Source organism: Sinohyriopsis cumingii, chromosome 14 (genome assembly GCF_028554795.1).
Source record: "Sinohyriopsis cumingii isolate HCF-2022 chromosome 14, ASM2855479v2, whole genome shotgun sequence".
Taxonomy (NCBI): domain Eukaryota; kingdom Metazoa; phylum Mollusca; class Bivalvia; order Unionida; family Unionidae; genus Sinohyriopsis; species Sinohyriopsis cumingii.
In genome coordinates, this window is record NC_142974.1 from 16,313,615 (window position 1) to 16,329,035 (window position 15,421).

Sequence of the window (15,421 nt, forward strand, 5' to 3'; positions counted from 1 at the left end):
ATGAAATGTATCCCTTATTCACTCGTTTCAAGCAAATATTCTTTTTATTTTATGCTCACATACGTTGGCTACCTAAAGTTTGTGACACAGTGAATTAGCAGATTTCTTACGGTAATGTCAGCTGTTTACCGCACATGTTCTGCTGTGCTATGTGTACCTGCGCACAAAATTAGTTCCACATCAGATTGATAAAAATTAACTGATATTTCCAGAATAACAAACTACAAGTTTCAAGGATAACAGACAGGGATTATTAATAAGAAAACATAATCATAAGGAAAAAGTAGTTCACTGACAGAATATCAAAGGGAAGTAAGTATGTTCTGACCCAAAAAGGTAGTTCCTGTAGTGAAAAAATATTGTTATTTTTTCACTACAATGAAATGTCAATATTATTTTAATTAGAAAATCAAGTAATTCACTGCTTATCATAAAATAAATAGAGGATATTTGCTTGAAACGAGTGAATAACGGATATATTTCATCGAGTGGATGAAAAACTCAGTTTTTCCACTAGTGGCGAAGACACGAGTTAAAATACTAGAGTTTTTCACCCACGAGATGAAATATATCCGTTATTCACTCGTTTCAAGCAAATATTCTTTTTTTTTTTTGCTTACATACGTTGGCTACCTAACGTTTGTGACACAGTGAATTAGCAGATGTCTTACGGTAATGTCAGCTGTTTACCGTACATGTTCTGCTGTGCTATGTGTACCTGCGCACAAAATTAGTTCCACATCAGATTGATAAAAATTAACTGATATTTCCAGAATAACAAACTACAAGTTTCATGGATAACAGACAGGGATTATTAATAAGAAAACAACCACAAGTTATTGTGAAAAACTAGATCACTGACAGAAAATCAAAGGGAGGTAAGTATGTTCTGACCCCAAAAAGTAGATCCTGTAGTGAAAAAATATTGTTATTTTTTCAATACAGTGAAATATCAATATTATTTTAATTAGAAAATCAAGTAATTCAATGCATAGCATAAAATAAAATAAGTTATTTTGATTAAGTTAATAACACAATGCATTTCAATGTCAACTATTCTACTTTGGTTGAGTCTTTCACTGTGAAAATTTGTTTCTTTCTGCACTTAAACTTAAAGTTTGGGGGTCAAGCTGACCAAATGTAATGTGAAATTATCTACAAAGATTTTGCATCATTTTATTGAATAAACCTGTCAAAGCTATCGAATTTTATTTAGATATTATGTGTCTGAATTGTTTCATGTGTATGTGTACGCTTGATCACTTAAATTTAAACAAGCAATTACATAGATTGCCCCATTAATATAAATTTTTATAGAAAACCGAAAGTTCGTTACTGAGGCATTTACACAATCCCTTCAAATTACTCATTTCATCGTTAGTTAGTTTTTTACCAATCAATCTGCGCATTATATATATATATATATATATATATATATATATATATATATATATATATATATATATAATTTATACGCAGTCCTCGCTGGAAAACCGATTTGCAATGCATCCTTGTTTATGGTCTTCAGAAATCGACGCTGCACCTGATAACTCAGGAAAACCCAATGGTAACTATAAGGCTGTGTCTATATTGTGTTACTATCAACCAACTTGGTAACCTGACCTAGTGTTTGAGATTTTTGTTTTGCTTGAGGAGTACAGTGTTACGGTGATTCTATATCGTTGTGGCACGCTTACCCTAGTATTGGAAATATGTCAGGTCTGATTTTCCTTTTTACTGCTGTTTATTATCCTTCTTTTATAGCAATATCTGCATTGGAATCGTTACTGAATCGAAAATATTTCTCATCATTGTTCGGTAGTATTTGACACTTTTGATATTGATGTTCTTTAACCAATATCTTGCTGAACAGATGGATATCACAACGGAAACACATTGAATGGTATGTGTGTTGGATAATAAAATCCAGATTACATTCGTATATTAACAGGAATCTCTGTACTTCTATAAAGTGATCTTGGTATCGAACATTGTATTGTGTCATTTTTCTCTCACAGATGCACCGTATGTGAACACATGCTTTGGAGGTTTTTGTCTTAATTGCTGAAACTTCTCGAATTACAGTTTTGCCCCAGATATAGTAAAATATTTGAATGCAGCCTGGTCTTCTTTGAACTTTTGTATCAATTTGTATTTTCACAGGTACAATGACGCTCTTAAGAACATAATACAGAACATACTGAACGTTTAATTGGTGTTGATTACATTGTTTTTGAATTTTACAACTGAACCTTCATCAGGAATTATATTGACTTAGTTGTCCTTAATATCTATTCTTTTTCTTCTGATACTTTTCTGGTGTAGATAAGAAAATAAAAGGTATTATACAGACTTATTTTTTTTCTTGTATGTGCTTCTGCTATTACTATAATGCTGAAATTTTTTTTATTCTAATTTGATGGTACCTTTCATCTGTTTAGTCATTTAGACCAACATGGTAATATATGATCAACAAGTAAACATGTCCTTTTCTCTCTTTGTTATTATGGTGTGTGTGTGTGTGTATGTGTGTGTGAGTGTGCGCGCCCGCGCGCGCGATTTGGATTTTATTGTTGTTTTAACAAATTTCCAGTCATAAAGCTAGGATGTCTGCAGTGTGGCAGTTTATGATTATGTCTTGCACAGGGTCATCCTGTCGCAGACATGTAGCATCATGTCTGAGACAGCCACATTACGCTGACGCCAGGCCGACCAGTCCTAACACTAACCTCTTAATACTGAGCGCAAAGCGCGGCAGCTGCTAGTTCAATTCTTATAATTTTTGGCATAATTCTGCGAGGCTCGAACCCGCGACCTCCCGCATCCGAAGATGACGCTCTAACCATTTAGGCCACCGGAGCGGTCAACTGATTTGATGTAGTTTCTCTCAGAAGCACTGCCGATGCATGTCATCTTTGACTCAGTTCTGCTATTTTCCACTTCCAATATCTCGTACATGTACGGATATATCTCATTCATTTTCAAATATCCAGATGTCCTCAGTTTTTTTTAGCAATACAGACCTCTCCGGTGGCCTAGTGGTTAGATCGTCCGCTTCGGATGCGGGAGGTCGCGGGTTCGAACCCCGGGCGAGTCATACCACAAACTTACACAAATGGTACTAGCAGTTGCATCGCTTGGCGCTCAGGACTGGTCGACCTGATTTCAGGATAATGTGACTGGGTGGGACATCATGCTACATGTCTGCGGCATGATGCCTCAGTGCTAGATATCACCATAAACTGTCACACTGCAGATATCGTAGCGATATGACTGAAAAATTGTTAAAGCTTCGATTAAAAATCGAAATCACACGCGTGCTCGCACACACACACACACAAACTCACACACACTTAAGCAAGATTTATCAAACCAATCGCATCATTTGTCTAACTTACAGTAACAGATATTAAATCGTATGAAACATTCATCATACATGTATCACTTATTTCCAATACAAATTTGGTATATAAAATGATGAATAAACATTCAAGTATTTTATCGATCTCACCCCTTTTCATTCTATTAATTGGTCTGAATCTGGGAACAAAGGTACTTTCTCAGCCTTTTCACCATATTGAGCACGTTGTTTCGCAAACATGATTTTTGAGTTAATTGAAAGTTCACAGACACATATTTGTTTATTGACAATCGTGTTTAAATACGGTTCAATCTCATTGAACATTTGTAAAAATTTTGATGATTGCAGCTGTAAAATTGCAACATATTTAGATTTCTTCAGCTGAATCAACATCTTTTTGAATCAGTTTCGAAACTATTTCTTCATAGGTCTTAACTTTTAAATATTAATAGATCTATGCGAAACAGGGCAGGACTATTTCTTTTTTCCTTGTCTTGGACATGGTGCATCTGGTATCAACGAATTTACACATTATGTTGTGCGTTGCCCACTGTACGCGTTTTGAGACCTACCTTGGAAATATTGGCAATATTTCGATATGTATGTAAGTACTAATCTTTTAAACAGGTAATAAAGTAATCTATTAAGTTTTTACGTAAACTTTAACACATGTCTAGCCTGCTTACCCAATCCTGGCAATGCTGAACAGTTTAGTTTCACATCAGCCAAGGAATATAAACAAGCTCGCAGATACTAGCATCGAACCCAGTCATCAATGCGAATTGCTTAGGGGCAGGCTGGTTCGTAAATTATTCCACTTCCTGCCAATAGTGTGGGTATATCCATAATGGAAGCTAGGAGGTACCCTCTAAGCGAATAAAGAAAATCCTGCAATAAATTTTCTTTTACCAACCAGACAGTCCGCCACAACACTACTGCTACTACTACTACTACCACTACTACTACTACTACTACTGCTTCAAAGAACCAAGGAACACAAATGATTCAGAAGGCGTCTAGGGAAAGAAAGTTGTCAATGGAGCTGATGCGTCTCATTTTTAGACATGCAACCTTGCATGTGTTCATACGTATTTTTGCATTGAGAGAGAACTGTCAAGTGTGATACATAGGTTTAGTGCTGTTAGTTTGAATTTTGCTGATAATTATTCTTTATGTAAAATGATGAAAAAGCATTTTACTAGGCTTTCAGAATGGTGTCACGTTTATCCTCGTTCACAATCTTTTTCTTCCATGATATCCATGACTTCACATTAGAAAATGCACTTCTTGTCGCCTCAGATGGTAGCATCTACTACAAATATATATTGCTGCGATGTTCACATTATTTGCTTACTTGAAATGCGCCTTTGATCGACGGCTGATAGAGTAGATCCAGATTTGCCATTCTGCATAATGAGGCGTCGGCAGATCAGGGTCTAGCTTATACGATTTTCTTATAACTTAAAGAATACAGTAACCCACGATCTGCAAGCAAATACTGCATCATCATTCTTAGATGTATTCATCTGTTTATACGGAGTTACTTGGCACGATAATGTAGTGATATGTTCTATCGCATTGCTTGTACATTTTGATTTGCATTTGACCAAAGTCCTATTTCACACCCCAATAATCCATATCACAGTTACAAAGATGAACATTTAACCACACCAATCTCATTTCGTTATAAATCACCGGGGTGGAGGAGTTTTCATTGTAGTGATCACTGACACTGGCCAATTGTTTAAAAGTTCATTGCTTTGTAACATATTACAATTACATCGTCTGAATCAAACTTTACGATTCCAAGTCAAATGGGGTTAATTGCAATTTGTGTGGTTATTTTGTGCATGGCGGCCATGGTGACGGGTTCCGAGATTAACATCTCTCAAAACATCGATCCTCTTTCGACTCCTTTCTTCATGACAAATTTGGAGGAGATGGAGGACGTTCCTCTTGTGTTTGACCAACCACTCCCTCCATGGCTCAAGGGAACACTTGTAAGTAAACATCTGACTGGATACTTTAGTTTGTACTGCAGGCCACAACTTTACTAAATTTCTATTACAAATATTCATGACACAAATTGAGATGTTTCGTTTTCTTGTAAAATTGGCAGTCCTCTACGAGGTGTGACATTTTAAAATGAGAGGGGAGACTGCATTTTATATTTCAATTTTTATATCAGTTATCGCAAGCAAAAAGTACTATATATGAAGCTAATTTGGCAGAATATATATATATATATATATATATATATATATATATATATATATATATATATATATATATATATATATATATATATATATCAACCAGTTAAATCTGATGTCTGAAAGAATTTGATCAAATCATTTCTCATGCGTATTTTTCAGTTTGAAGCATCTTGTCGTCATACGGCTTCACGCTAAATCTGGTTTATGTTGCTGAAATAGACATTGCAACTTTTTTTAAGTTCTTCTGGGGGTGGGGGACTTGGTGATTCCACATTATTTGTACGATTTGTAAAGTATTTGATGAGAATACACTCTTTGTCAAATTGTCTGAAACTGACTGAATGGTGTGTTACAAATTAATTATCTCTCTTTAGAGGTTTTCTCATTTTTGTGACCGCTCCGGTGGCCTAGTAATTAGAGCGTCCGCCTCGGAAGCGGGAGGTCGTGGGTTCGACTCCCGGTCGAGTCAATACAAAGACCTATAGAAATGGCACTAACAGCTATCTAGCTAGGCGCTCAGCATTAAGAGGTTAATGTTAGGACTGGTCGGCCTGGTGTCAGGATAATGTGACTGGGTGGGACATGATGCTGCATGTCTACATATAATAATAATAATAATAATAATAAAAATCATTGTCATCATAATGACATAATTCTAATAATCATCGTCATGTACGCTTTTCATAGCTTATATCGTGCCACGTTTGAATTTACATTGATGTTCATTTCTAAAAGTGTGTGTGTGTGTGTGTGTGTGTGTGTGTGTGTGTGTGTGTGTAAAATGCAAATCTCTTTGCACTAATGTTATTAGTACATGGGGGAAATGATCTTTAATCAAAATAAAGTACTCACTGCAACAGAAAGTCGAAAATATTCAATTTTAAAATAATTTAACCAAAGCTGTAATTGGAAATCAATATGAGCTTTTGAAGAAAAGAAAATATGAAAGAGTGTTAATGAAAGGATAATGAAAATCTAAGTAAACAGAAAACACAGAGACACTAGTTCTTGCATACGATTGTTAACGTATAAAAGCGATAAGTTAATATGTGAGTGTTCTCGGGCGATTTACTTGCCAAAAAAGTTGGTGCCTGATAAGGTACTCACATGTGAAATTATGTCTCCAATTATGTCAATATTCAAGAGCGCTTCTGGGTGTTATTTCCTTAAACAGGTTTTTTTTTAAACTCTTGGCAAACATAATATACATTCTTAAATGCTCAAAGGTCACATTCACTGAATCAGTGTTTCTCCTCTGATGTTACACGTTCTCAGGTTTCAAGTGGTTACAGAAAATTTACATAGAGAGGAATGTATTTCCCGTCCTACTGTTTGGAGAAGAAGGGTGTCGATAATTTAGCTTTTTGTACTTGTTATTATCGCTTTGAAGATTTTGAATCCTACAGCTGCGATAAATATGTAAACAAATCTCCAAAGAAATCCTTTCAGGTTAACTTATTCTTGCAGGAACCATTTTACAGATTTAAAGGTATTTTCGTTATTTTACAGATAAAAAACGGATTAGGGAGATTCGAATTCGGACAAAGAAAATTTAGAAATACACTGGATGCTTATGCCAAATTGTCCAGTTGGAAGTTTACTGGAAATGGACATGCAGCATTCTCAACGAGGTTTATCCGTTCAAAATCGTATAATGAATCTCTTGCCAGAAATGATATAGCTCCATACATGACACTGGACGGTACGAATCCCCCATTTAGCCTCCCAGAGAAAATGGAAACCATAATAAATGGCGCCGACAATATGAACGTCAACGTTTATCGTTACCCTGGAGGAAGCTACGTTGCTGTCAGCGACTACTGGAACTGTTACGAGCTTGACCCAAATTCTCTCTTAACGATCGAAGACATCAAACCCAAAGTACCTAATGCCACAATACTGGAAAAGATAATCACACTGAGTACGGCACATCCATTAGCGGAATATGGCAAGAATTCGTTTATTACATTTGTAACGCTCGCGAGCGCTATCCCAGAGATAAAGAGCCGGATAAAGCTCATTAGAGTGAAATCTGCCCTTGAAAGACAAGAGATTGTGAACATTGACGTCGACAGGGTTCCATACATGCATTCCTTTGGATTGACTGAGAATTATGCAGTAATTATTGCCATGCCATTTTTCGTGGATCCCATCAAAATGTTTAAAACATTCACGGCACTTGATGTTTTTGAATGGGACCCGAGTGCAGGAACAACAATGTATGTCATCAATATAAAAACTGGCAAACTGCAAATTTTGAAAACAGATGCCATATTTTTTGTTCACACAGTAAACGCTTATGAGAATGAAGATGACACTATTTTTCTTGATATCGCCATTTACAATGACACTCGATCCATGCATTTCTTTGATCTGGACGTACTGTCAGATCCTTTGGCAAGAGCGAAGCAACCACCGGCAGATTTGAGGCGCTTCAAACTTGATCTCTCAAAAAACACAGTAGAAGTGTCTTTATTCCCGTCTCCATCCAAAACTGATTTGGCAGATCACCTCGATTTCCCAGTTATCAACGAGAAGGTCCGCTCTAAAAACTACTGCTTCGTGTACGGCATAAGGTACAACATGGACGGAGAGGATTATCTACACATGGCACTGGTTAAAAAAGACGTGTGCACCGGGAATGGAGATGCGTACTGGAGCCAGCCATATACGTACCTGACAGAGCCCTGGTTCTTGCCTACACCCGAAGCTAGCAGGGAAGATGACGGAATTTTACTCCTTCCTATGCTCGACACACAAACTGGAAAAACCACATTCACCATTTTTAATGCAACGGACCTGACCCTCATTACTAAATCCACCCTTCCTACCAGTAACCCATTTGCGACTCATGGACGGTTCTTTGACGAAATTTTTTAGAATATCAATGTAATAATAAAATGACTAATGAAATGTTAACATTCTAACACGTGTAATGAAATGGCCAGCCTGATATGAAGTCCTCACTTGAAAACATTTAAACTCTAATTTGAGATGTCAGTTTGTCTCGTCTTCATTGTTCTGAGCTCCATTTTGAATTTTCGTTTAAAATCGTGTCGTCACGAGAATTCAATCAATATGCAATGTTCCTATTTCAACTTTTGTTTCATAAACTGTTTTTTTTTTCCTGTTCTAAAATGTTCATCGAGAAGCTAAGCAGGCGTTGAAAATCTTATTATGTCGATAGAATTTTCAATATATATTGTTATACGAAAGTTGTTTTGGAACTGATTCTCTATAAAACAATAGCCTCTAAAGGCATGAACTAACAGCTGTATTTTCAAACATCTGCGGAGGACAATGCTTGTGCTTTGACAGGTAAAAATTAGTTTCTTTTGGAGATTATAGCAGAAACATGGAAGCTGGAAATGGTTTAAAAGTTCTACTGAGTAACAATTCTGAATTAATTCTGGAGGGTTTCATTTGGGAACATCAACATTTTGCGATATGGCAGTACCCTTATTTCGCAACAATATAGACAAACACACACATAGACACATGAACGGTAATATGCATATTTGCCACAACAATTCGCTACTTTGAAAAGTATTGTCCTATATTTTTTTTTTACTAAGGACCAGTCATTCGCTGATTTTATTTTATTCGAAAATTACCGTTTTCGTCTACCGCAAAAATAAGTACACGTGACAAATTGCACTTAGATTTTGTTAAGAAGGATCATTTCTGAACTGAAACTTCCAAGAATGATTTATTTCAACCACATATTTATTTTCTGAGTTTTCAATTAGGTGATAGTCAGGAAAGTATAATATGCTTGATACATCCTCTGATTATTAGATAAATTGTGTCAGAATTTCACTCGTTATTAAAATTAAAGACAGTAGAAATAACATGTAATTATAGGAACGATAAAACACAAATCTGCGCCATCGTTTAATCCACCCATTCATGTACAATATAACCCTACGTGTACATCTGTCTGGTGTATCGATGTGTTTAAGCAAGAACCAGCGGAAAAAAGCATGACATGATCTCGCGTCTTTGTACTGGCGGTTATCATGATTTAAACACACTCCACTTACTTTGTTCGTATCAAAGTAGGCACATAGGAGAGATAAATTACACAGTTTATCACTGAACAGGATCAGCATTTATGAAATGGATGTTACAATATTAATTGGTCTTAAAATCAAAATTAATCCTACATATTAAAACGTAGACCAGAGCTGCACAACCGGACGTCATCACCACTTTCCTAATGTATAGGAAGTGGTCGGTACATATTAACATTACAATATCTACAAATATAATTTACCGAACGTAAATAAATATACAAAGTTTATTGCCTTCTTCGTTACAAACTTTATTCGAGTTCCTATCCAAACCACAATAAATTTCGTTGTTGTTGCGGTATCAGTTTAGGGTTTAAACAGAATTTAGTTTTATTATGAGTGAATATGCATCTAATGGGTAAAGATTTTACTATTGTCCCCTCACGTGGATGTGTATTAATTGGATCATTAAATTCGTAGTTGTAGGAGTCATTAAATCAGCAAAAATTGGCAGCTCAGGAATAGAAGTGAATTCAAGGTAGATTGCGCAGTCAAATCTGGTAACGCTGCTGCTCGCCTACGCAAGGCTGGTAATGTTGGCTATCTTACACTCAAGGCTAGTAACGTTGGTTAATGGTTATCGCCCGTTCAAGACCAGCAGTGTATGTTATCACCTACTTGGCTAGTAATTTTGGTGTTCGCCCATTCAAGGCTAGTAAAGTTGGTGATAACCCATTGAAGGCTGGCAATGCTGATGGTCGTTTATTCAAGGCGAGTAATATGTGTGATTGCCCATTTAGGGTTAATTGATGTTTTTATATCGTTTGCATACCGTTTGATATCATATTGTGATTGCATTTAATCTAAGGTGAGTATTTAATATAATATATTCTATGTTAAGTTCACGTACACGGAGTTTCGGCTTTTATGCCATCGTATACTACTATTAGACTATAGTGTAATTATCCATAACCTATCCAAATAAATTATTTTTGTGCATTATTCAATCGCTGATTTATCATAGCCGCGGGTAGTCACTCTCATTGAAGATATTGTCAGTTGTAATAAAATTGTATCTACACAAATACCCCTCGAAAGAAACTGGTATGACCCGGTCAGAGACTGTCCACGTGTATAATGTTCCTAGTGTATAATATTCCTAGTTGATCTTCTTCAGAGACGTTCGTAGTTAAGTGGGGCAATTTGGAAACGTTGGGACTTACTATAGAAAAAGGGGTAAACAATTTATAGGGGTAATGGGAAATTTAACATGGGTGACGTTATGGGTTTATATGATTAAAAGGGATTATAGAGACAAAAGGGTTTATAGCGACAAAAGGGATAATAGGGTCGGGAAATGTATAGGGCAAATGGGTAAATGGGGGCAAGCAAAACGTACACAAACAAGAAAATACTTATACAACGTAAAGAAAACAAATTGTCAACAGTAGAAGAGTATATCTTTCGTGGTAACTGAGTGGCCCTAAAGAGGGATGTTGAGTTTCTTCTTTTATTTTCTCCAGTTGTTTTCCACCATGTTCTCAGTCTTTGATAAAGACAAATTCATCTTAGTCTTACTGTCCTCAGGTATCCAGTCTGGATACCACATGTTCTTAAACTTTTCTTGTACCATTATCCAGTTGTTATTCAGTCTATCGAAGTCTTCCTGTTCTTCTTATTTTCCTTATCTCTTTTTCCTTCGCCCATTTAGTCTTGACCTTCACTACTTCTTCCTTGATCGCTTTCCTCACATAGCTAACAGCTCTATTTAAGGCGTCTGTCCCTCTTCTTTCACTTCTAAGCATTAGGTAACACAGGCCATACTATTCTAGTCTAATCTATGGTTTAAAGTCACTTTCGCCGCGCTCCGTGATTCGCCGATTCGCTGTTCCGGGAACGCCTCAAACCCCTGTAATTCAGTCATTTGTTCAGCTACCTCTATCAAGGTGGTTACTGGATGCTCAAGGTATGCCTTGTTTATGCCTTCCTTCTCTCTTTGCGCTTTTAGATCCTGTTCCGTCTACCATCACCATCTTCCGCAAGCCCAAAGATGTCTTTGTGCGCCAACTCACTCTTGTCCCATACCAGTAATTATGTTATTCTTTTCATTCCGGCTCTCAGGCTCCAGCCATTCGCTTGTGCCTTACCTAGGGCCCTGAGGACCTGTAGTGCCGGGTAAGTATTATTGCATCGGCCGGCAATAATCGCTAGACTGACTGACTGAATGACTATTGTATTAAGGTCGCATGCGACCTTAAGGCATGCGCGACCATTTAATACCCTCATACGATGGTTAATTAATTATTCGCGGGGGAACAAACGAGAACCTCCTCCCCGTGGGACAATTAAGTCCCAAATGACCTGTACGGAGAAATATGATGAATGGGAATGGACCCAACACATACTCGTTTTAAATATTAGGTGTCTACTACTGCATTATGAGACGTAGAGCATGATTGGATACAGCTCTAATGACTTCACCTCCGTGCGTACACGCTCAACGGGGCACCTAGTTTCTAGACGAGTGGGAATCGGCCCAAACACTCGTCTGTTTGAATATCCAAGTCGGACGGAAGGAAGGGGTTCGGAGGAATAAACCAAACGTAGACCGGAACTTGCCTGAAACTCTGGACCTACTAATTTTCAGATTGTAAACAGTTATACAATTATTGGGATTCCCTATATCCAACTCTGTTTTAGCTACAATCGTCATTAGAGTCGCGCTTTTAGTTATACATTTTCCTATCTTGACTTAAATTTAGTAAGGTACATAATGTATTTTAATTTAAATCAGAACTAATAAAATCGGTCTAAGGGACCAGTACATTTTTTAACGTTGGAATAGATGGTACAGTTTTAATTTAAAAAGGTGGTAAAAGGATGATATTAGGTTATCGATAGTATTATCGAATCGGGATTCCAAGCGAGACTGGATTCGTTTATATTCAGACAATTGTTGTAGCCCTAAATGTGGCTTGATAGTTCTTTTCTGGATACTCTTGTGGTAGTTCATAAAATCTCCGAGGGCGTTCTTTCAGCGAACCAGGCTCGATCAGATCCATTAATATCCAACGACTTAATGATTTGGAGAAACCATCTTATGGTCCAGGCAATGATGAATCTGTAATAGGCTGGCAATCATGGCAGTGAGGTTTACTGTTCATTCCAATAGCATTTCCCCTTTCTTCTTAATATTTGGCACTGCTTTTCTTACTCTGGTTTTATTGGGTCTGATCCTCTCCTTCGGTAGTTTGGGCCATTTGTTATTGTTTAGGGTGTTAAAATCGTCCAGAAAAGTTCTAATTTCTGCTGAATTGTGCCATAGGTCATCCATACTGAAGTCCTGTGTATATGCCCAGGCAATATGTCTGGTTGCCTGATACCAGTCAGACTTAATTGCCTCCTGTCCTGCCGGTTTAGGTGGAGAAATTGGTGTAGGTACAGTTTGTTGTAGCGGGGATAGAGTTAGTAGTTGTGATGGTGGCGGTGATGGTGTTGTTGCCTTCTTTCTTTCAGACACAACTTCTTGTCCGCTTCTATTTCATAGCCTTGGCCCCAGGTTGCAGTTTAACTGGTTCATGTGGTTCTTTTGAAGGTTTTTATAACCTTGACGTTGTAAGTGTAGTCAACTGCTCTAAGGCTCCTGTGCTTTCTATGGTGGCAGAGTAATGTATTTTATGATCGTGTGTGGTAGACACTGTCAATCAGATGGAGTTGGTTGTAATAATATTGAAATATTAAGTATCGTCATGAATGTCCTTCTAAAAGACAGCATGACCCTCCCAGGCACTAAACCACATGTACAATTATACTTCTTATTCCGGTGCGTTACTGAATTATAAAGCTTTAGGAGAACGTCTCCTTCTACGCAAATCTAATAATGGAATTTATTATTGCGACAAATGTAATATTAAAATAACAAATTCAACGTCTGCATATTAATACATAAATAGTAAATATTTAAGATTTATTTGTAAAGGTCTATTTGTGTTCTTTTTAGTCTTCTATGTTGTAAAAGAATTGTATCTACTTAGAATTGTATCCTCGCAAAACTAAAGAACTTTACCATGCCTTAATGTCTCTTCAAACTGTAAAAATATAGCTATCCTGTTGCAAATGTTTCACTGGAAAGGTAAGCAAATAAAGAAAATTTGTTTAAAGGATTGTCTCTGGACTGTATTGAACTAAATTTTAGTTTATAGCGAAAGGAACGAATTATATGTTCAATGTTTGTGCAAACCTATGTACCATGCAACAACGGTGTTTTACAGGTAAAATTGATTTTATTAGAAAGTGATACTAGAAAAATCACAACTAAATGATTCCAAAGCACCACTAAGGAACAAATCTGAATGAATTCTGGAGAGTAACATTTAGCGACATCAAAATATTGTGATGTGGCAGGACGCGCGCGAGCAGATTATGCAATGGTGGTGCCAGAATTAGCATAGGGGATGGGTTCAAAAGTAAGCGAGGGATTTATTGGACGGAAATCCCAAATGGGAGCTCTTGTGTAATTCCCTCGAAAGCTCTTGCAATATTAACATTTTCATAGAATAATTTTAACCGGCTAACTATAATGCAGACTTACTGTAGGAAATGGCTGTTTCGCGCTCATTTGCAGACGGGCTGGGGAGAAGTATACCCCGGTTCCGTTCCAATATGCATCCGATCCTGATACAAGTGCAACAAATCTATGCCTAGTGAAAGATTATCTTATTTAAGTTAATTAAATTAAATATCGCTGATTTTCCTTTCATATGATATTAATCAGTAACAAAGATTTTTCTTGCCTTTACAATCAGATGCGTGAGAGGCATAATGAACAAACTTTAACAGACTTCTTATTGCAAGATGTATTGTTTGTACGCATTGGGATTTGCTAATGATTAAAACTGAATAGGGTGAGATATGGGTTGTAAATAGGGGATATAAACTCCGTACATCTGTACTGTTATTTAAATTTATCCATATGTGTAACATCGAACCATCCTCGTTAATTTCAATCGATGAAACGAGAGCCAACGATTATTAAATCACGAGGGAAAACCTAGTATCTTAACAGAGTGTTAATGACAAAGTCCACGGCTTATCAAGTATTTTTTTTAAGTGCGCTTATTATTAGAATATGACTACGTGGATATGATAGATCGGTTACCAGTACGGTCGTTAATAGATTACAAAGTAGAACATTGAATAACCCCGTGATAAATCTTTTTTTTAATTCTAAATTGGTCGCAACGTTTAAGAGGTAAGTCAAGAGCAGAAGTTATTTATTACATGCATGTAGGTATCGGTCGTTATTTATATGCATTACAATATTTGCAACCCTAATTTACTTATCGTAACATGAATGTTCATTATTTACTGGTTATCCACTTGATTTGTATTCCTCTCTCTAGAGCACAGTAAATAATCTATTTTAATAAATATCAAGTGATGTTTCATGTTATACTCCCACAAGTGAATAAACATCTGTATGACAAAAACGACGTATTTCTGCATGGATAGATCACTGATAGTTCTTCTAATTCATAATTGTAAGGAACCATAACTTCCTGAAAATTGATATCCAATAAAAAAGCGAATTCAAACTAAATGTTAGCTGATTCAATACTAGTATTGTTTGTGATCGCCCAGTCAATACTAGAAATGTATGTGATCACCCATTCAATGCTAGTAATGTTGTGATCATCAACTCAAAATTAGCAATGTATGTGATTGCCTATTCAGTACTAGTAATGTTGTGATCACCCACTCAATACTAGTAATGTTGTGATCATCAACTCAACATTAGCAATGTATGTGATTGCCTATTCAGTACTAGACAT

General features: G+C 36.5%; 1 protein-coding gene across 1 annotated transcript; it reads left to right on the forward strand.

The window, feature by feature from the left end:
• Positions 1-5,021: 5,021 nt before the first annotated feature.
• LOC149783322 (beta,beta-carotene 15,15'-dioxygenase-like) lies at positions 5,022-10,403 on the forward strand. The gene is made up of 2 exons (XM_089933093.1): positions 5,022-5,361; positions 7,087-10,403. Exons 1-2 carry the CDS (start codon positions 5,176-5,178, stop codon positions 8,455-8,457), a joined length of 1,557 nt encoding a protein of 518 aa, XP_089789219.1. The 5' UTR covers positions 5,022-5,175; the 3' UTR covers positions 8,458-10,403.
• The last annotated feature ends 5,018 nt before the right edge of the window (positions 10,404-15,421 follow it).